The sequence below is a fragment of the Pagrus major genome, chromosome 14 (assembly GCF_040436345.1).
Source record: "Pagrus major chromosome 14, Pma_NU_1.0".
NCBI classification, from domain to species: domain Eukaryota; kingdom Metazoa; phylum Chordata; class Actinopteri; order Spariformes; family Sparidae; genus Pagrus; species Pagrus major.
The window spans coordinates 5,910,615-5,933,243 of NC_133228.1; the positions used below are offsets into that span (position 1 = coordinate 5,910,615).

Below are 22,629 nucleotides of genomic sequence, written 5' to 3' on the forward strand. Positions count from 1 at the left end.
GCTTTTGGTATTAATGTGGTCAACCAGACACTTTAATTTCAAATTTCTTTTAACAATGATCGTAAAACCTGATCGCTGTCAAATGATTTAAGTAAGTACACCAAAGAGGCCTGGAGCTCTGCAGAACCCAGACCTGCCCTATTTCCAATCCTGCTGCTCAGAGAGAAATAAAATTAAACTTTAAAAAAGAAAAAAAAACAAAAAAAAAAAAACATACAGCGTCACTCCAGATGCCACTCTCGTCCTGTGAGTAAGTGCTTGGTGGAGAGAGAGAGAGAAAAAAAAGGAACAGACAACAATAGTAATCTCAAGATTGCTTGTAAAATTACTTTTAAATGTAGATAATATTTGTATATAGGTAGATAATGTTTGGTTGATTTAAGGGGAATAGCAATAAGAACTTAAAAGTCAATACAATCAGAAGGTCTTAGCTCACTAGCTAGGTCAACAGAGAACCGGTTATACATGCACTAAAAAGAAAAAAACAAAACAAAAAGAAAATAAAAATTTAAAAATCTGAAAGATCAAGTTGAGATTATATCCAAATTTGTTTGCCCAAACCTACATCAAATGAGTCTAGATTGATTCTTTTTAAAAAGAGATAATGTTGAATTTCTTTTTTTTCCTTTTAAATAAAATGGCTAATTGACATTATTGCACATGAGCAAAAGACAGTAATACTATTAGAGCTCTGTTCATCGACCTCCTCCTCCTCGGCGGACCTTCCTGAAGCACTTTAAAACATTCAGAAACCTGGTGATGTACGACAACAAGAGATGTTTCATCAACAGCAACCAAAGAGAAAAAAAACAACGGATAAAAACGTTGATCTGGGTGAGAGGACAGATAAGACAGCCAGCAGAGATGAGGGTAGAACACTTACATTGTGCTATAATGTACAGTAAATGGCTGCATAAGTGCTTTTTCTTAAGCTTGAAGAAAAAAAATGTTTTCAAAAAAAGGTATTTATTGTTGAGGCATCGTTAAAAGTTAGCCTGTGCTATCCATTCAGGGGTGACCATGTAAAATCCCTAACAACGGGACTCCAACAGCTTTGACCAAGTAGGAGACAAATCTTTAAAAAAATAACGATGATGATGATGTTACCCCTCGGATTCTGTCATTTCAAAGATCGCTGCTACATTAAAACCGCACGTAATTATGTGCAACATCAGAAAAAAGGCTTTGAAGATGATTCCTCTACACTCCGTTCTGTCTGTTGGATTTGTTGGTTTTTTTTGTTATTTTTCTGTTTTTTTTGTTTTGTTTTTTACATGTTCCGCCGCCTCATTATTGGTGTTGATTGGCAGTGTCCAGGTCCAATAACATGGCAGAGTGATTCAGTAAAAACACCGTAGTTGCAGTGAGGTTATTTAGGGGAGTCACTCTGGAGGAGGCTGACAGTCAGCGGCACCGTCACCAATGGATTCAGCTCGCTGCGCTCACACCGGCCCGTTGACCGACACTTCCTGGGGTGGAGGAGTTTCCTCTCTGTGATGATGACAGAGGAAACGGTCACATACACACAAACTGAGAGGATGAGCAGCTACTAAAATCACTATTGTCACTATTTGTGATTTTTCATTTTGTCGCCCATTCCTAACATTTAAGAAGTGCTGTAGAGGAGATTTCAAAACATTGAGATATATAGTATATATACCCTAACCCTCTTCATAAATGTATCCAAGAAACCGTCTGCACAGAGTGAAAAGGCGCCCACTTACTTCCTGTCAGTGTGTGTGGTTACAGGTGAATCCCCAGCAGGGCGCGGCTCTGACACTTTAGGAGGATCTGACAGAGAGAGTTTCTCCAGAGACACCGGACTCTCCTCACTGCAGGACACACACACACAGACAGACAGACATCCTCAGTGACAGTGCAGTTAAACATCATGTATTACTCAGCAGTCTTTGCAAGATAACTTACAACACAACTTGGACTGTGTGAATGATCAGAGGAACTAAAAAGTGTTACTTATATTTCTGTTATAGTGTGTGTGTGTGTGTGTATGTGTGTGTGTGTGTGTGTGTGTGTGTGTGTGTGTGCGTGCGTGCGTGCGTGTGCGTGTATGCGTTGACCTGTTTTGACCTTACAATTAAGGTGGGGTGATAATAATTACTGTAACTTAACTAATTCTTCAGACTCCTGGAAAAAGTCAACGCATTTGCTACCCAGTAACTTCTCAACCTTTCTTAACTTGAGAATCTCACTGTAACTGTGTTCAGAGTACCATAGAAGCTCCCAGGATATACTTTACTTAGAAAAGGAAATACTGAATGAATCCAGTAATTTCAAATCCCAGTCCAGTCTATAATTACCTCAATGTGGTGATTATGTTTCAAATATAGATGTCTATACACACACAGACCAGCCTTTTGTGTATGGCTGCAGAGTGGACTGGTCAACAGGGGAATAAAACACTCAGCATCTGACAGCAAGGCTTTCTAAAAGATTCAAACCTTTTGAGGTCAGCTGTCTTGTTGCCGGGGACGTGGGGTGCATTGGTGGCAGCGGGAGGGGCACCGGCGTTTTTGTCATCCTCCTCGCTGTCGGATCCACCGGAGGAGCTGCTGTCTGAGGCCACGAGAGGAGCCTTCCTCCCTTCTCCCGCCTGCCAAGCACCAGAGGAGGCACTAACATCTGCTGACATAAACAAAAGACCCAAGAAATGAGTGTGTTGTGTTTGTCAGGCAATTAAAACGTGTGTTTAGAGGATGGAATGTGCATTCCAACAGACACAGGTTGTTCAGTTGTATTCAGTGAGTCAGCTGAGCTCTAAGGACGGAGGTAAAGGCTCACCACTCTTGTCGTGGTTTTGTTTGGCTTGTTTATCTGCATCACTGCTGCTTGTGTCTGCAGGAGAGCTGCACCTGGGCTCAGTCTCTGTACTGTGGAAACAGAAAACCGTGTTAAGAAGTTGTGAACGATGACAGTTGTTTTCACAGAATCTCCCATTGTGTGACTGTATTTCTTGTAATTTTGAAGAATGGTCTGTGTCATTTTTCTGCCAGTATTGAAACTAAAACCATTTATAGATCCTCTCTAACAGACTAATGTTCTGTTGGTTTTAATGCTTCTTTATTTTATTTTTTGCAATTTTATAACTTTCAGACCCAGAACTTGTCAGTTGCCCTTTTGCAAAAGTTATGAGGTGTGTCAGAAGAATCGCTCTCTAACAAAGACACTTTTCAACCACTTTTTCCCGCTCCTTGATGCCTGCTGCATCAATTAAACCTATAAACTATCGCACCTAGAAAATCTAAAATTAATTTGTTGTTCAATTCATCCTGGGAAACTTTCTTATTGGGGTCAACAGATGTTCTCCTCACCCGGAGAAAGGCTGGAACTCAGTGAAGTTGGCCCAGCCAGTTCCCTGCGTCTCTGCTCCGCTCCCACCTGAGCTCTCCCACCCTGCTGGGGTTTGGGAGGCTGCAGTCCCTCTAGAGTCCCTGAAATTTGCTGTCCAGCCTGGACCTGGAAACAAAACAGAAAAAAAGAAGACTCTTTCAGACAAAAACAAAAGCCGATTCTGAAACGCTGTTCCTGGGTTTACATGACATCTGATTGAGTTCTGTCCTCTCATCTACCTGAATCTGATGTGTTCTGCTCATCAGATTCGTCCTCATCAGATTCAGATCCGCGGTCCCGCTCCCTGCCTCCGTTCTCCATGCTGCTCCTGGAGCTTCCCTCTGAGGTTTGAGAGACCCCGAACCTGGAAAAGAATGACAATGGATACAAGTTGAGGAAAGATGGAAGGATTTACAGGCAGAACACAGAAATGCTTGCAGTGAGGAAAACAAAAACTAGAAATCACTCTGAGGTTTACCTTGTTCTGGATTTAGCTTGTGTTGCATAGTTCATCTCCTTCTCCTCCCAAATGTCCTCTTCTTCTTCAGCATCATCAAATTGGCGTATCCTCTCTTTACAGCAGGCCTCAAAAGCAGCCGCATTGGCCTGTGTACAAACAGACATATAGATTAAGTCATATTTCTTTCTGTGACAGGGACAGATTACCAAGTATGTTATTGAAGTAGCTATAAACAACAATATTACTGAGAGGAACCGCAGATTGAGTTTGATTATTACACATTTTTTATGACACAGACACATGCAAAACACTTACACTATTATCATCAGCATCTAGATTGAAGTTTATTTCTGCAATTCTGTCAAATGTGGCACTGTGGAAAGAGAACAAGAAACATGTTAAACAATTAGCCGACACAAGGAAGTATTCACTTACAACTGACATAACATCAAGTAGTGTAACTAAGAATCAATAAAAATGTCTCTGAGCACTGGTGTGGAGGACATTTTGCTCTGTTGACTGGGGATGGGATGCAGAAACGTGTTATACTTGAACTACTTACTTGATATTTTCATCATGCTCGCTGAACTCTTCATCATTGAACCCAAACTGATCCACAAAGTTGGCGGTCATCTGTTGGATCTGATAGTCGGAGAAGGCCTGAGAGGGTCAAAGGAAACGTTTTAAGGTGATATCATTATGGACAAAAGAGGCCAACAGACATGGACATTGATATTTCTTTACTAATACAAGCATCATTGGTGTGAGGTGACATTTTGTTTCCATGGTAATGTCCGTCTGTCCTACCTGCTGGAGAGACAGGTCGTTGGGGAAGGGGCTCTCCATGTCGTCATCCTCACTGGATGAGTGCATGTTGTGGGTGCTTACCTGCAGGACACAGTGCAGAGGTTTTGTGAACTTTTTACAGTTCAAATGCAAGTTACAATTTTCGATATCATGCTGCAATTTTAATGACAAATGCTTGTCAATTCTTAGTAACTGTGCTGGGCAATATATGGATATCATATTGTCATCAGGATATTAGATTATATATTGTCTTAGATTTTGGATGTGACATAAGTGTTGTTCTGCTTGATTTCAAAGGCTGCATACAGTAAGTGATGTAATTTCCTGAACATATAGACTGTTCTACTTGTTCTAATGTGACTACGTCTTTACATGCTTAGTCATTATATACACATTACTGATATTTACTTAGAAAAAATCTCATCATGTAAATATTTAATGAAAGTAACTATAATCCTCCTGACAGTATTGTCGCCGTATTAATAGAGGTATTTGGTCAAAAATATTGTGATATTTGATTTTGTCGGCCTGTCCTAGTATTTTAAGTGCTTTTGATGAGATTTCAAAATATCAAGATATACATCATGCCTAAAAATATTGCAATTTTATTTTAAGGCCACATCACCCGGCCTTACTGTAACATAACAATTTAATAATCTTTTTGTTTTGATGTTGTGGAAAACAGGGAGACTAGACTTTGTCTTTCTGCAGTATACCACTGAGCTTTTGTCACACTATGTAGGTTTTACCTGAGGTGCACACAGACTTTAATAGTATTGTAAGCACTAATGGAGGTACAGATGAAGACGACAAAGCCAAAACTGGAAAATCCAGAGAAGCATTTACCATCTTACAGAATATATGGAAGGCCAGGGACATAACAACATTGATTAACTGTAAATCTTTAACTCCAATGTCTTTAACTGCCTTGCTTTATGGATCTGAAACTCTGTGCACTACAAAGACCATGTCAAGGAAAAGTCCAAGTGTTAATCAACAAATGTCTAAGAAGCATCCTGAGAATTTGGTAGCTGTAACCATCAGAAATGAGGACCTATGTCAAAGTTGTATATCAGCAGAAGAAAATGGTCATGAATCGGTCACACTCGAAGAAAACTGAAGGACAGTATCAGAAAAACGCTGTCATGGAAACACGAGGCATACGTGGATGAGAGAGATGGAGACAGATATGAGGGCAGGTTACACCTGTACAGACTCAATGAGATGGCCCACCGAAACGAGCAATTGTGGCCTATGCTCCACCTTGGAGTGAAACAGCGATGACTGAGTGAGTGAGTCCATACAGACTTGCAGTCTTTTTGAATGCTACTGTATACAATGTAGCAAATGCATTTTCTTGCAGTGCAAACGTGAGTGTGCAGTGTGACCTCACTTAGCAGATGTTGTCACACTTTAAGTCCATCATCTGGGCCACCACTGTTGTGAATTGATTAAAACAACACTTCTGACTCATGTTTATGCTTATATTTCTAAATTTATTAAATTAAATCCCAATAGAAAAAACTAGTTTGCTGGCTGCTCTGACTTTCAGATGGGCTGCTGCTCATTTCTGGGTGCCCTCCTGGGCTTAACTGGGAAAGAGGAAATAAGTGGAAGTTAAAAGCAAGCTATTGATACAGAGGAGACTGAGTGCTACTGAATGATATCTCACCAGTTCTACCGTGTTCCTCCTGTTAGTCTCTCTCAGGGTCTCGTCCACAAAGCTCTCCCAGCGACCTCTACAGTCTTCTGGAAGCTCTGCAAAAGCAGAGGTTTTCATTATCACTGATCTTTCAGTTAAAATGTTAACTTATCTGGCATCAGGACTAACCAAATATGAGATTACCTTTGATGAGGTCAGTGATCTGGGCCTGTACAGGTCCTTTCTCCAGGTTCTGGACCACCATGTTGGAAATTCTGGTCAGATGACCCATGTTGCCTCTCCTGGTGCCACCCTCAGCCCTGAGATTGGTAGGGACACACTTATTATTACCTTCAATTTGCAAAGTAACTTCACTGCAGCAGCACAACTGCAACTGTCAAAAGCAATCTGTAATGCATTGATGTTACAGCATCAGAAACCGTTACCAATGTTAACATTGCAGCATATATAGTCTCTTTACTTTAATTGCAAACATTAAAAAAATTAAAATACAGAAACATTTTGTAAGACAATACATTTCAACAATACATGACATCCATAATGCAGAAAAATGCAGCTGCAGAAGTACTATGATGCACATAGCTATGATGTGGATATATTAACATTCTTACTGTATTTTATCATTCTCCTCCCAGGCGTCAAGGATCTTCTGTACCAGTTGACACTTCTGGAAGAGCTGAGGGTGCAACAGAAACACAGAATGAAGCCGAGTGAAGAATTAATTGAGAAAGAGCATTAAAACCCAGCAAACAAAACTGCAGAGACACTCAAGTTCTGCCAAAGCCACCTACATGTGCCACAAGGGCATTGTGGATGGAGGTCTGTGGGTCACTGGTCCTGCCTGTCTCCACTGCCTCCCCCTGCACCTCTGGGTTGGATGCTGCAGGCTTCCCATCGTGGTTCTGCAGGCCTGGACTGGGCCTCTCCTCTGAGGAAGGATGGTTCAGGATAGCTGCCACACACAGCTCCACTTGGAAGTGCAAAAAGTTGTTCCAAGAGTATTTGAAGAAGAGATCCTTTTCAGAAAGATGAAGAGCAAAGTTACTGACATGCTGGAAAAGAGTGTAAGAAGACATAATAACTGAGTGGACCTGAACAGCATGCACTTGTCAAGAGGTACCAATAACACCTTTTAGTTTGTAGGCATGTTAACCAATGACCATGTGCCCAGTGTGCCCTTTTAAAAAGGATCTAAAAAAGTACAGTGGTACCAACTTGATCTCCAGTACCCCCATATTGTGTAACCAGGGTGACAATGGAGGGACTAAATCCCCTGTGTGCTGAACTACACTCGAATTTTCATGGTCTTCTATGAACCAGATCCAAATAAGTCACACCCACTGCCCTTTGGTCAGGTGGTGTGATATGGTAATCAGTGTTCCCGGCCTCATGACCAACCTTGTGTAAACCTGATGAAACTTTTTCAGATATCATAGACAAACACAATCAGGAAAAGGCATCTTTCTAAAGACATACGATATCTCAAACACATATCAACTCAGTATGTGTGCAATGACAACTAGGAGCCACAGTTTCAATATCCAGAGTCAAGCCAGGCTGAGCCTACCAGTAGTATGTTAATGGTGGAAAGATTGCAGAGCTCCTGGCAGATACTGGGGGAATTGGTCTGCAGCAGAGCGGCCACAAGCCGGGCCACGTGAAGGCGGGCGTTCCCCAGTGGCTGCTCTAGAACGCCAACGGTCGTCAATATTGCACTTTTCTACAGACAGAATGAGAAAAGGATATCAAATAGTATTATAGTAATATAGTCACAAATTGTCGTTTTGACACCAGCAAACAAGAACCCTGAGTTTCAGTGCTAGTGCTACACCACAGAGGAAAAACAAGGTTGTATAACAGCAACAATTAATATGAATCACCTAATATGCATTCCATTTTGCTTCACTTGGCACTGTTCTATGGATTTACCTTGGGGGGATCCAGAAGAATCTGCTGGAAGTCCTTTAAATGGGGCTCAATGGCATTTAAAATACTGCTGTTGACAGTGTAAGACCTTTCATAACCCTGAGAATACAGATCCATCAGCCCTTCCAACCTGGGAGACATAAGCAGAAGAAACCATTAGCACATTACACTTGAAGTCTAGTTAAGTCCCACCTGTTCAGAGTTGCCTTTGGGATATTTTCTACTGTGTCAGCAGTATTTTGAAATATAAGCAGAAGGAAGCATTTTCTTTACTTTCCTGAACCCTTACAGGAGTAAATACAATAGGCTTGTGCCGACTGACAACTGGATCACATATCTACAATCAAAGGGGTTGTCCATGATTGTATTTCTTTATATCAGAACTAAGATATTCTAAAAATAACTCTATAATGTGCTCCATATTGTGCATTTAGAGAGGCTATCTGGTGGGTCCATGTGTAATCACCCAATCCCCCCCCTACACCTGACACCCTCGAGCTATTGGATCATGTATCAGCAATCTCCTTTAACCAAAACATATCAAATTGGAAACAATTGCCCAACCCTTAACTGCAATAAACATTTACCATTGGGATGACCGTGATCCAGAGGAACCAAAACTAACTATGCTCCTAACATTAAGAAATTGACAGAAAACACTTAGACTCACCCAGACCTCCTGGTCTCCAGTAAGGTAAGTAGCACTTGAGTTCCGTTAACGATGGAGGCCTCACTCCTCTCACCCTCAAACATGTTCTTGATGAGCCCTGCTACACTCTCCTGCCTGATAAAGGTTCACAAAGTGGCCAATTAATCAAACAAAACAGATGATGGTGACATGCTTACGAGAGAACGTGTTCTCCTCTTAAAGCCAACAAGACGGTTGTCCAGTTTGTCTGCTATTGTTGTGGAAATTCAATGGTGGGATGTTGAACACCAAGGAAGCACAAAGTCAAACTTGCACAAATTTTGGATTGTTTTGAAAAATAGTCCAATAGCGATATATAATGTTTTAGTGTATTTAGAATGCCTGCTTGTGTGGACATTTAAGACCAAACATCGATCAATAATATGACAGCATTAACGAACAGTAGATGGGACAAAGGTTTCAACTTACGACTCTAGTACAGCCAATAGCGGGTCGGCCTCCATATTCTCCTGCATCTGATTGGCCTGGTCTCGACTAAGGCGGATGATGTCACAAAGCGTTTGGGATGCATTTGATTGTCTCTGAAACGTAAATCATTGAAACAAACTCTAAATTAACAAATGAACCCTTACAGTTGACTGTACTTTTCTGACAAAGTGACAGGTCAATTCCCAGCAGGCCAGACACTCACCTCCTCATCTTTGCCAGTATGGATGAGCTCTGTGAGTCTTTGTACCAACTTCTCCTCATTCAGCCACTTGGGGAAAAATGGAAGGTGTTAGATACTTTTAAGGCTTTTAAAGGCTGTTGTTTACTTGTGGAAAGTACACAAAGACATATTTAGAGAGCTTACATGAAGGACCTCCTGCCTCAAGGGGGCAGGCTCCACACAACTGATGAGGCGAAGCAGTAGGTCCATCATGGCAGAGGCGTCGATGTGTTTCAGCACCAGACCAATAAAGCCTTCCTTTTTCTTTAGAAAAGTAATCACCTGGAAAACAAAACTAAGTGCTCAGTACTTCTGGTTCCAAATAGCAGACCGAAGCAGGATGAATGTGTGCTATTTCACATCTTTGGTTTGCAAAATACCAAACCTCTGTTTTGTAATGTATGTCACTTTTATCTATACAGTAACACTGGTCAACAGTCCTATTTATTGCTTATTTGCATGCTCTACCCAAGAAACTGTTGGTCAACAATGATCTTTTTCAGCGTACCTGTTCGGTTTTCCTGGCAATCAGATTGCCAATGGTTTTGCTGAAGAAGCTGGCCAGTAGCGGGTTGAGGGGTGGGTCCTGCTCCAGGAAGTTATACAGCATCTCAAGGAGAGACTCTTCCGCCCCCAGCTTATCATTTATAATGGACACATCGGATGTCAGGAGCTCACAAGCTATATTAGGAAACCTAGAAAAACAAAATGACCATGAAAAAGGCTCTCTGCCATTAAAGACACTCAAGTTGCATTACTGAAATTTTTTCTGATGATCTCAGAGAGTCAAAACAAATGTGATTACATGAAATTTAATTTAAATTCAACAAATCCTGTGGGAAATTTCCTTTCAGAGTGACCAGAGCATAAATATATCGGAATATATCAAATCATAACAGAAAGGGGTACTAAACTAAACTAATATCTAATATTCTATAATAAGTTATCTTAGCATTTTCTCCTTTCAAAACAAAATATGAATTTAAAAAAATGAATGACAATACATAATTTTAATTCATGTTAATCCAAATAAATTATACTAGGTGTGACAATATTGCAGAGAAAAAGAACAGTAGTTAAGTAGGGAATTATGCATTTATTAAATTTACTTTAATAATTAAAAAAAAAATCCTATATTCAATATTTATCTGTACCATCTATTTGGTTATCTGACACTAGAACTGAACTAAGAAACTGAAATAACAACTTAACAAGAACTACATTAGAACAAGAACTGAGCTAAGTACATACTGCGCCTTGATGCTTCAGTCTAATGAAATCATGGACAAAATTTAGATTGAAAAAAGTTGGTCCATCGCTTAACTAAAATTGTGGAAAGTTCTGTGTTTTTTGCAGCTGCTGCTCTGAGGGGAACAAAACAGATCGCGTTTTCACATTTTTACTGACAGCAGTGCCAATAATAATACCACTTAGACAACATGGTGGGTAGTCTGTTTCCACATTGCAGCATTCACTCAAGACATAAAGCTTATGTTTTATCAGAAACTGTTATAGGTAACAATTTTCTACACTATATAGTAATTTCATATAATCTGTTGCATTTCTTGCATGAGAACTCTTTTTAGTTGCCTGGTAAAGGGTGACAATAAAATACAAAATAAATTGTACCTTTTTAGTAGTTTATGATGTTTGCACTGACTATACCCATATGCTGTGGAGCATCCTGAAACCCATCACTATTCCCTATCACTGTGAGGACTCACTTAAAGCGGCTCCTCTCCTCCAGGTCGGCGGGCGGCTCTGTGGTGATGAGGCTGACCAGCTCCTGCATGCAGTGGTCCTGGGAGAGGAAGAGGAGTAGCCGACGGTTTTGGGCCTTGCACTCCTGCAGGACATCATCCTCCTCCATCAGCTCTCTCAGCGTCACGTCCTCCCTGTCCAGCAGCTGGTCGATGTGGGAGGTGGTGTGCAAGTCAAACTTCCAAAACATGGTGGCCGCTGGGACAGGGGACACAGCCCTGGGCCATGGGAAGAAGAGTGACGAGGAGGGAAAGTTAAGGAAGAGAAACACAGAGGTGGAATAGGATGAGGGGACACAGAGGCCCAGCAGTGACCAGAACAATGAAAGAAAGGGTTAGGAAGGGGAAGAGTGGATGCGTAGGTGGGGAAGGAAGCAGGGGAGAGAACTGATGTAAACAAAGATGTAAACTAGAGGATTAAACCAATAATAGCAGGAACAACAACACAGCACTATCACTCGCAGTACATCCTTACAGGAAGTACAATGTTCTTGTATTAACTTGAAAAATTGGCTTGTAAACAGTATTTTCATATTACATTAGTCTAATCACATTAACACAGAGTATTCCAGTTTATGCTGCATTAATGTAGGGCCTTTTGGCCATGTATAGACTTTGATAAAAGTAAGTTGCAGTAAATTTTGCAGTAGGAACAACAGACGCTCTTCTGCTTGGATGTTTCATGTAAAACCATAAAAGGAACACCCACGTTTCGGCTAAATTTGCATGTTGATGCCCACAAAAGGTGGGCATCAACATTATGAAAATGACAGTAAGGTTGAGCCCGAGATTAAATACTGGATGGTTGTGACAAAATGTGAAGGTGATCACTTCAGTCACTAATCAAGCTTGCATTATTGTGGTAGAGGTAAGTTTAGCCATACATCACAAATAAAATTACAAAAAGACGGAAATGCCACAAAATAAACCACTCACACGTACCAGTGGATGAAATGTGGATATCTTTAATCAGACCTCCCCCACGGGCAGGCAGGCATTTGTGTTTGTGCAGACGACAGAGAGTGTGGTGAGGCCTGGCATTTATCAGCATGGGTCTCCTCTTAAAACGCAGGCCTCTTTAGGAGATGAGACACTGAGAGGCTCACCATAACCTGCACGACACGAAAAACAGCAGAGATTATTCATCGACGGTGCAACAAGATTTTAGGAAATTTGACATTGTGTTAACATACCATTCAGACACACTTTTATGTCTGCACAAATACTGTATGTGAATGTATACATGATGAGTCATGTGCTCAATTCTGATTTCTTGCTCACATAAAAAAAAAAGTGTTTAGCTGTGCACGTAATTTTTAAGTCTGGCCAACGTGATCTGGTCCAAGTCCTGAACTGACGTGCTTGCCCAAAAGAAATCATATGTAGCACATAGGGAAACATGGGGGCCACTGAAGCCAGCATTTACAGTTTAATTTATAAGTTGATGTGCAGTTGAATCCAGTAAATTTGTGAGCACATGATAACAAGGATGAGGAGTAAGAGAGCCAAATTTTTAATTATGGTGTCTTGCGGAGTAATGGCTGCTACTTCTGTACAGAAGTGTGTGTGGATGAGGAGTCAGTGTCAGGAGAGGTGGGATCGTGATGTGAGTGGCTTCACAAAAACTGCCAGCACAGAGTTGTGACAAATGTCGATCCAGAGTCATGTAAAAGTTTTTAGACTGATGTTGTGCAGGAAAAAAAAATCAGATGTGTATCTGATTTAGGACCATGAAAGTGGCCCAAAACAGAATTGAAAAGATCAGATTCCATGTGATTTATGCTGTTTACACTGTTGTGGGAAAAAAGTCTGGAGAACTGCTGACATTTGTGTTATTTATTTTTGTTACTCTTGTTTCCTTATTGAAAAAATGCCAGTATTTGAGGTCCATTAGTCTTACAGTAAGAATTATGGCTTTTTACATATTTTTGTTTTCCCTGCTGTGATGGAAAATGACCACATATGCGCCGATATGAAACTTGTTTAGGGTTTATAAATAGAAAAGGATGTTTGGGGTAATATATAATTTAATTACCCAGTGAAGTTTACTGTTTCAGTGCACTGATGTCAATTTAGACCAAAAAGTTTATTGTTTGACTGGAACATTTTCTTCCTCAGTTATATATTTTTTGCCACAAGTGTGGCACAAATAATCAGTGGACATATTGATATTGGAATTTTATACTCCCTAATATTGGCATCGGCCCAAAAAAAATCAAGTATTGGTCGGGCTTTACTTACAAAAACACCCTAAAGAGCTCAAACCAACAAATGTAATTATGATGTGCACACCATCACCATGACGCATCGACTAAACACAATGGAAATATTCAATAGCAATTAAGAAGGCTAAAATAGCAAAGATGGCCTATAAGACATTCTAACAAGGAAATTGCAAGCTTCAGGCACTACCTTTTTTGTCAACTTCTTCTATTTTATTTTACACCGTCGCTGTGTTCATGCTCATCACTCTATACTTGGACAACATCTAGTCAACATCTACTTTGGCACCTCAACGGAGGATTTTTAATGCCCACTATCAGAGGAGGTAAATGGAGAATGCATCTTAAATGAGGGAGAGCAAGTATTTGATGCTTTTGTGGCTACCCAAGTATGTTTAGTTTGTTTTTCCTCATGCGGTTACTGTGGCAGCTAATCTAGTCAACCTAACCCCCCAGAAGTGACAGAAAACAATTAGAGCTTGTAGCTACGTCAAAGATAATGTTTGTCTCTGAGCAACTGTTGGTCATGGAAGTAAAACTGAAGGAGGAAATCAAAGTGCTTCCTCCTTTTTCTTTTCCTTTTTTCCTGGGGAGGACCCTACCCTGCACATGCAGCAGCAACAGCAGCAGTGTCCATCTGGCATACATTTACAGAGTACACAAGTGCAATAATAACCCACTGAACGCTCCCTGTGGACACTGAGCAGGAAAGCAAATGCTTGACTTTACATCCAAAATAGAACCCACCAGAGGCAACCTCAACAAAAACAGTCTACTGGCACATATAACACACGATGAAAAGAGGAACAATGGCACACATAAAGGGCATACGTGTGGATGTTGTGAGCCAACAATAGTCTGTAATTAGGCAAGTTAAAAAGGAGTGAAATCAAGTGAAAGGAAATTCAACCAGCAGTTTTACACGAGTTCTGCTTATTTATTGAATGTAGGTAAAGATGCAACTGGTAGCGACTGGATGTTTATCATATCGTACTGGACACTTTGTACAACATGCACTACAAATGATCAACCCATCTGCAACAGTGCACTTCAGAGGACAAACAAAAGCTGCAGTTTTCCTCAGCCTGTTGCTGCTTACTTGCACTTAGATGCACTGAAGTTGTAAAATTAGGTGAATAGGCCTTCATCTCATGTTTGACACACAGATGATGGGCCCAAAATATTGATAAGAGTTCATTGCGAGAATAAAGGCCATGGTGCTTATTCAATTCACATTATTGATTACCTTTGGTTTGTTGGCTGTCAAACAAAATAAGCCATTGCTTTAGACTTTGAATTGCACCATGTTTTTAAAAATAACAGAACAACCAATTACAATAATGATGCATGTGTATACCTAGTTTGTAATGTTTTGTTAGGTAAGGCGGTCCCCATTTTGTTGAGACTGTCCAACAATGACAAACACACTGGTGTGTAGCTACAGAAATGTAGACTGAGCTGCCATAGACTTGGCATGAAGTGCACATCAACTGACTTGCGGTAGGAGCTCAGATTTCTGTTTACTTCAACTCCAGTGGAGGCACCACTTCCAAATAATACAGGATTAAAAAATAGAGAATTATTTTACAAAAATTAGTCGTCACGGTTGGTCAGATTGCGTCGTTTCATCACAGGGTCCCTTTCTTTTTTTATCCACCGGTTACTAATGTACAAATTACCGTAGACAGTGTGTAAGGTTACTTGATTTGTGCAACTCAGCGAGGCTTCTTGCTGTTGGCCTTTTAGCCAACTCCGAATGGCTGCATCAAAGAACACTACTCAGGTTATCGTTAGTTATTTCGTTAAGTACTAGACGGTATCAAACATTTGAGGAAATATGCAGTAATATAAGGAACATATTAGCCGGTAAATAAGTTACGTTAATCTCGATGGCACCCGAATATAAATGTTAAAGTTAACTAAGCGGCTGTGTTGCGTTAAGTAGCGTTAACAGTTAAGTGATCTATTTGGCAAAGTTAGCCGATTAGCCAACGTTAATGTCTTAATCAACGTTAACTGGCCATTGTAGGCACTAAGTTATCAAGTTAGCATTCAGTTAAGCTAACGTTAACGTTAGTTCCTCCTTTCCTCTGATTAGCACGTAAGCTAATTAGCTACCAACAGTTAACGTGTACTGAGCTGAGTTAGCCAACTTAAATAGCTCTCCAACTTAGGTTCAACTTTGTCGATGCAGCAGCAGAGTAAACGTTAGCTAGTTGCACAAACTCATGACGATCTTTCCGTCCGAAACTTACCTTTGATTGAAAGTCCGCTGCTATTCCTCCCGTCTGTTTTAGACTGTTGGTGGAGTTTTTCGTCAAGCAGCCAGCCACTAAGTCACTAGCTATCCAGCTAACTACTAGCTAGCTGTGTTAGCTAACATACATTAGCCCGTGAGCGAATAGTGATTTGTTTTGAAGAAGGGTCAGTCTGCGACAGCACAGGCTACAGTTAGCTAGCTCAACTTAGCTAACGTTAGTCAAATGTGCCCTCAAAGTCTATCAAATGAACAGTTCCCCAACATTAATGGTTACTTGACATTAATAGCAATACATATTATTATAGATAGAGAGTGTATGGTTCGTACTCACGCACAAAGTAATTCAAACGCGGGGCTAAGTTTAGCATGCAAAGCAGGAAAAACTCAGTCATATTTTTCGAATCAAAATGGCGACATGGTTACGATGGTTACGAGAGCGCGCATTAGACCTACACGGGGGCGCGCATTGACTCCGGGCTGTGCACTGAGCTCAGGAAAGCATTTAGGAGTACTGACTGATGCGACAGTGCGACACGGCTGTCTAACTACATTATATACAATTATTAAGGTCTCTACAGAGATAGATATCACTTCTTTTATGCACTTATGGGGGCCTACCCTTTTGTGTTATTGTAAAGGCGTAACTACACTAAAACGTATGTATTTTGTGTAAATAGGAGAAGTATTTTGTATGTACTTTTTGCTTCATTTCATTGTTTGGTCCCATTTAAATAGACATAATAAATGTTCCATACAGGGCGAGCACTGAGTGGCTTCATCGAGGGTGTAGCTGAGCCTCATGTCAGCCCTGAAGTGTGGCAAATAGAAAAACACAACGGAAAATAGGAACACAGCAAATAAGAACACAACAAAACACAACAGCAAATAACAAAACAAAACAGCAAACAACAAAACACAACAGCAAATAACAAAACAAAACAGCAAACAACAAAACACAACAGCAAATAACAAAACACAACAAATTGGACATTAAATTAACAAGGTTGTGTTTTCCCATTTGCTGTTGCGATTTGCACTTGAGGGCCACCGTACCTTACCTCTAATATTATACATGTATATTATACTGTCTAAATTGTATACATTAGCACATCATGTATAGGCTAGAAAACCACATGGTCACATTCTCAATATTTCATTTTATGTAACAAGTAGCCTAGTTTAGCACAGCGGACTACATTTGGCAGGTTATCAGGACAGACAGTCACAAAATATTTTTTCTAGGTGAAGTGGATTTCAAGGTGAGGTGTTTCAATGGCAGCACTCACCATTTATTTTCTGTATTGATAAATTTTTTTTTTTTTTAATTCAAGAAAATGTCAATAATGACAAATATCCATAAAAAGACTTTTGAGGCCCAGGAGGCCTGTAATTATTTGGATTTTATGAGAAACCAAATACCTAATTGTGAAATTTAAACCAAATGTTAAAATGTATATCACTGAATTAATAGCACTGAACTAAACTCAGAAGGATGGTTTTCAAAGTAAAAGATTTGAAAGTATTTAAAAGTGATTAAATGTCACATTTAAGAATTAAATGGCATATAAAATATAAACTCCCTTGCTTCATAGGCCTATATCAGAGTTTAAAGTGATTTATTACAATAGCCTATTTTTGATCCACAGCTGAGAAATTATTAGTGATGTGTTATGTGATGTTTTTATGTGTTATATGAATGCAGAAAAACTCCTTCACTTGTAACACTGTCAAAAAGTCATGTCTGTGTGATTTTTCATTCTTTTAGAAAGTAATTTATTACCAGCAGCATCTGTAAATATTACACTAACTGAGCCTAAACTATTACATATTTATATTAGCAATGATTGATAAATTACCTCTTATTCTGAAATCTGTGATTTTTCTATTGTTTTTTCTTGTTCCTGAACTTTTCTCTTCACTCACTCTTAGCGACCTTCTCCCCATTTATTTACTTCCTTCCTCTCTTTCCTTTCCTCTCTCTTCACCTCCTTTTTCCCACAATGCATTGTGTTCACTCGTTGGATCATGGACCAAAGCGGTAAGCAAATTGCCCAGCAGGGCCGACATCAGCAAACTACTTTTATGGGATATATTTGTTCACCACGAAGTTCTGGTTGTTGTTGTACCAGCCTCTCAGATAACGACATAACACATTCTCACTAGACGGGTTATCTACGGCGCCCTGTTATCTTGTACAGCACCGTCAAAGCTAGCATGGTCTAGGCTACTGTTAGCTAAAAACAGGCGAGTGACTTAGTAACGCTAGAGCACTTGTGTTCACCAAAAGTTAACGTTAAGTTCAAAGTAAATCTATAAGTTCACATGCAATGTGGCAAATGATTTTACTCAGTCGCGATATTAAATGGCAAACATTATATTTTCCACTTGTTAGGAGGCGTGACTGGCCGCAAGCTGCTATTCGGTTGGGGCGCGAATGCTAGCTAGCTACATGATAAACGTTAGCACAGTGCTAACTAAGCTAGTTAAGATGTTCTAAATGCTGGAATAACTAATGGCCGTCATTCTCAATATTTGCTGGAGTGTTTGAGTTTTTCTTAGCATTTTGGCTCGTAGTCTTAAAGGCCTGACAGCTAAGATGACAGATGACTTTCGATTTGATAACATTAAGCTAACTGGTCACTCAAAGTTATCAGACGTGACCAACTTTGAATGTGTCATTCTTGGCTACCACAACCGTGAGGGTTTTGTCAGTGAATATTTTCTTAACGTGTCCCCTCTGTAACATTTCCAGCAAAATAAGGAGTTGATGATCTATGATGTAATTTAACCATTGTTGACAGGGCAGGGGCCACCATTGCATGCCCTGTCACGGTGCACATCCTGGCTTCTAGCATCTTTTTTAACGCAAGTCTGCCTCCATATAAGGCTGTTTTTCAGTCATTTTTACACCAAACATCACAAGAAACCACACATTCAGTCCAATTTCACCCTTTCTGCTATTCATCTAAGTTATGTACTCATCATTTAAAAAAATATATCAACTGGGTTCAGCAACATGTTGGCGTCTCCTTGTTGTATAGTTTTGTGGGATATTTATATGAAAGCATTTAGATGTTTTAGACTATCAGCACTATAGTCCCTAAAAAGCACAGTGAGTTTTTCTACATTGCCTTTGTTCCCAGCAGACAATGATCTTCAAGGAAGCGACGGCTCTGGGAGTTTGGGTGGCCCAGATGTTCGCAGACGAATCCCCATCAAGCTCATATCCAAGCAGCCCCTAAGGAGCAAACCTCAGCCGCGCACCCAGAGGCCGAGCAGCAGGCCATCTAAAAGTGAGGCTGGCGAAGATGGTAGGCACAGTCTGCAGTACACCGTGCCTCTTAGCACTGCGTTTTAAGGACCCTAAAAGAAAGCACTCTAATTGGGATTCAAACATGTTCGTATTTAAAGTTTACAGGAACTTTCCAGATTTTCAACCAGCATTGTACCACTACAATGTTGGTAGTATATGCAAATGAACAATGTTAAACAATTCTCTATTTTGCCTGCACCAAGCGCACCCTACTCAAGACGCATCATCTGGTCAATTTTAGGCTGTTGTAACAACTATGCCTGAGTTCAAAACATACTCTGAGCCTAAACCAAGCATCACTCAACCTGCACCCATCAGCATGGGTGTATATTGGTCCAACTCAGCGCAGTGCAGTGCATTGTGGTTGTTGTAGATTTTCTACCTTTTAGAAAGGGCTATACCACAGCCCCTTTTCCTCTGTTTTCTCTGGTTATGCAGCACCAAATTCAGAACTATAATTATCTATAAATTGACAATTGGTCCCAGCCCTATTGAAGGCCTTGGTCACTGCTTCAAGGAGAATTGAATTAGACTGCTTAATTGCCACTTATCTGGGTTTTAAAGCGGTCTGTTTTTCTGCACTGCATCATTAATACTTGTCTTTTATGTGTGACAGATAACTTTGGCTTCAAGCAGGAGGAGCGGTTCGACTGTGGCGCTAAATCTGGTGATGTGTTTGGCAGTCAGAGGAGATTCCCCCAGCCACTGTTTTGGGACTATAAGGTACATAAGCTGTAGGGAGTGAAACAACTGAACAGCACATACAGTGTTTCAGATGGATATTAATGACAAACACTCTCTTCCTCACTGATATCTGACACACAGTGCAGGATATGTCTCCTCCAGACAATCAGAAAAGTCTGATGACTCATCAGTTATCAGAGCACCATATTAAGTAATATAAGTATAGAAGTGTGTTTTAATGGTAGTTAACTTTTTTTTTGTTGCTTTTTTCAACAGTTAAATTTGATTGGAGAACGGGATGAAGTACCAATTCACTTTTGTGATAAATGTGGTCTTCCTATCCAGCTATATGGACGGATGGTATGTAATGTATGTAATATGTACTGATTCCCTCCTCTGGGGATCAATATTTAGGATTATTAATATGTTGTCCTTTTTTGAACTGACCTTTCTCTGCAGGCAGCCACAGAGAAAATGTTCATATGTAACTTTAATTACTTCTCCTCCTAACTTTTTAGATCCCATGCAAACATGTTTTCTGCTACGACTGTGCTTTTCTTCATGAGAAGAAAGGAGAGAAGATGTGCCCTGGGTGAGCTCTCGACATTTAACTGCTGAAATGTATTGTATTGAATATTGAAATCCTCAGTTTTAACAGCCTTAATTATTAGTACAAGATAACAAGTATTTTTAAAATATTCACTGAACCTAATGTGGCTGTATTTTGCATAAAAGAATATGTAGCATTTCGTAAAGTGGCTCCTCAGAGGTTTGTTACTGCTGTGTGTTCTGAGCTTTTGTCCCTGTGTTTACAGCCTCACCTTGTACAACTGCACAGACCCGGTGCAGCGCATCGAGCAGTGCCAGCGTGGATCTCTCTACATGTGCAGTGTTGTGCCGGGATGCAAGCGCACCTACCTGTCTCAGCGTGACCTGCAGGCCCATGTCAACCACCGCCACATGAGGCAAGCCAAGTCTTCCACTGGCCGCCAGGAGCCCGTGCACCTGCCCCCTGCGTCCGATGTCCCTGACCGGTTCCGTGTGCCTCCCCCTCACTTACCCAAGAACCATGTTCACCTCCCCAACCCACTTCAGCACAGCAGTCATGACCCCTATAGTCAGCCGCCCCCACCCTCCGGTCATGAAGCCCCGCCACCAGCCTCCGCTCTTGGCCCTGAGACATTCCGCATTGCCACGGTAACAACCCGTAAACACAGCAATCTCATCACTGTGCCCATTCAAGATGACTCCTCTTCGTCTCGGGACTCCCACTCTGGTGGGCCAGGCCCTGGTCAGCCCCCCCACCACCACCCCGGGGAATATCCTGGCCAGCCACCCGTAGTGTCCCACTCTCACCACATGATGGCACCACCGCAGCAGCACTTTGGCCCCCCACCTCCACCGCCGCCTCCTATCAGCCACCCCATGCAGCATCCTCCCCAGGGCTCTGGGACACCACACATGGTGTACAACCAGGCCCCACCTCCCCCCATGTCCACAGCTCCCCCACCAATCACTCCACCACCAGGGCACATCATGGGCCAGATGCCCCCCTATATGAACCATCCGCCCCCAGGTCCTCCACCACAACACAGTGGCCCCCCTGTCAACCAACCCCCACCTCATCATTACAACCCCAACTCCATGCAGCAGTTCCCTGAAGACCAGGGCACACTCAGTCCCCCTTTCAGCCAGCCAGGAGGGCTCAGTCCTGGGATGTGGCCCGCTCCGAGAGGGCCCCCACCGCCACGAATGCAGGGTCCTCCTCCCCAGGGCCAGATGCCTGGACCGCACCACCCAGATCAGGGCCGCTACCGACCTTATTACCAGTAAACTGCCAACTGAATGAACGGGCAACAGTCAGTCATTCTGTTCCACACCACTTGTCTGCATAATGTGATAGTAAACCTCAGGGTTACAGGATGTAGGACTTTCATTTTGATAAAACTGCCCCAAAGCAAATGTGTATGTGCTGCACATTTTAGTTACGTGTTCTGAACCTCCTGCTGAACAAACAATAGACTTGGTAAAGAGCAGGAATGTCCCTTTTTTTTTTTTTTTAATAGCGTATGGTAAATATTTCTGTATATATGTCAGCTAATTTCATGCATATGTACTGTACATTGAAAGACGCCAACTATGTCTCAATAAATTTTTAACAGCAGAGTTGCATCTCATCTTTGTTTAACTTGACTGATGAATGATAACTAGCTATTTGTTTGCTTTGTAGGTTCTGAAGAACAACAGTTAGTGATAAAACCGCTTAAGCTTTTTAAGAAGACATTTTACTTTTGGTGATTAAAACAGGTTTTTAGGAAGGAAGACACTTGGCAATAACCAAATGTGTGTTACTTTTGAAGTCACTTTGCTGTGTCTGGTTCATTCGAAGCTCTTGTCCTCAGGTTGCGGTAGTAATTCCTCTCAAGCTCTCTGTTTTCTCCAGTTTGGTGTAGTAAACACTAAGGCCATTTTTCCTGTTTATCAGGGATTATGATACTTGCTGTTTATCTTTGGGTCATTTTATCCCGTACAAACTTTCAATATTAAGTTATTCTCTTTTCAATCGGACACTGATCTCTCATTACACACCCTCAATATTGGAGGTGCAGTGACACCTTAGTTTTTCCAGTTTTGTTTATCTAAATGTAGCTTGGGTTCAGGGGCTGTGAAAAAATAAAATCTTGCAGATACTCTGAATGAGGGCTGGTTTTTAACCATCTAGATGCCACAGATTTTCAAAGATGATATAAGATGCATTTGATAGACATAATGAACACATAACACCATTTGTTACCCTTAATGATTTCATTATTTAATCTTTAAAAATA

The 22,629-nt window shown here is 41.0% G+C and overlaps 2 protein-coding genes across 9 annotated transcripts; one reads left to right on the forward strand and one right to left on the reverse strand.

The window, feature by feature from the left end:
• Positions 1-2: 2 nt before the first annotated feature.
• Positions 3-16,224, reverse strand: LOC141008713 (serine/threonine-protein phosphatase 6 regulatory subunit 2-like). Of its 5 annotated transcripts, XM_073481168.1 has the most exons (25): positions 16,136-16,151; positions 15,800-15,974; positions 12,265-12,434; positions 11,287-11,541; positions 10,071-10,257; positions 9,707-9,844; positions 9,545-9,610; positions 9,322-9,434; positions 8,875-8,988; positions 8,208-8,334; positions 7,846-7,998; positions 7,070-7,294; positions 6,890-6,954; positions 6,462-6,577; positions 6,288-6,373; positions 4,616-4,696; positions 4,371-4,468; positions 4,124-4,181; positions 3,827-3,954; positions 3,588-3,712; positions 3,330-3,474; positions 2,800-2,888; positions 2,460-2,643; positions 1,725-1,832; positions 3-1,491 (listed from the first exon to the last, which is right to left on the reverse strand). In XM_073481168.1, exons 4-25 carry the CDS (start codon positions 11,511-11,513, stop codon positions 1,443-1,445), a joined length of 2,682 nt encoding a protein of 893 aa, XP_073337269.1. In that variant the 5' UTR covers positions 11,514-11,541; positions 12,265-12,434; positions 15,800-15,974; positions 16,136-16,151; the 3' UTR covers positions 3-1,442. The 5 variants fall into 5 exon arrangements, with proteins under 5 accessions (XP_073337269.1, XP_073337267.1, XP_073337271.1 ...); XM_073481166.1 differs by having other exon boundaries at positions 15,800-16,224; XM_073481170.1 differs by having other exon boundaries at positions 2,460-2,640; positions 15,800-16,213.
• Positions 16,225-17,746: 1,522 nt separating this feature from the next.
• cbll1 (Cbl proto-oncogene-like 1, E3 ubiquitin protein ligase) lies at positions 17,747-21,967 on the forward strand. 4 transcript variants are annotated; one of them, XM_073481174.1, is made up of 6 exons: positions 17,747-17,842; positions 18,948-19,115; positions 19,734-19,840; positions 20,078-20,161; positions 20,320-20,393; positions 20,617-21,967. In XM_073481174.1, exons 1-6 carry the CDS (start codon positions 17,830-17,832, stop codon positions 21,632-21,634), a joined length of 1,464 nt encoding a protein of 487 aa, XP_073337275.1. In that variant the 5' UTR covers positions 17,747-17,829; the 3' UTR covers positions 21,635-21,967. The 4 variants fall into 4 exon arrangements, with proteins under 4 accessions (XP_073337275.1, XP_073337276.1, XP_073337274.1 ...); XM_073481175.1 differs by having other exon boundaries at positions 18,951-19,115; XM_073481173.1 differs by lacking the exon at positions 17,747-17,842 and adding an exon at positions 17,866-18,515 and having other exon boundaries at positions 18,951-19,097.
• The last annotated feature ends 662 nt before the right edge of the window (positions 21,968-22,629 follow it).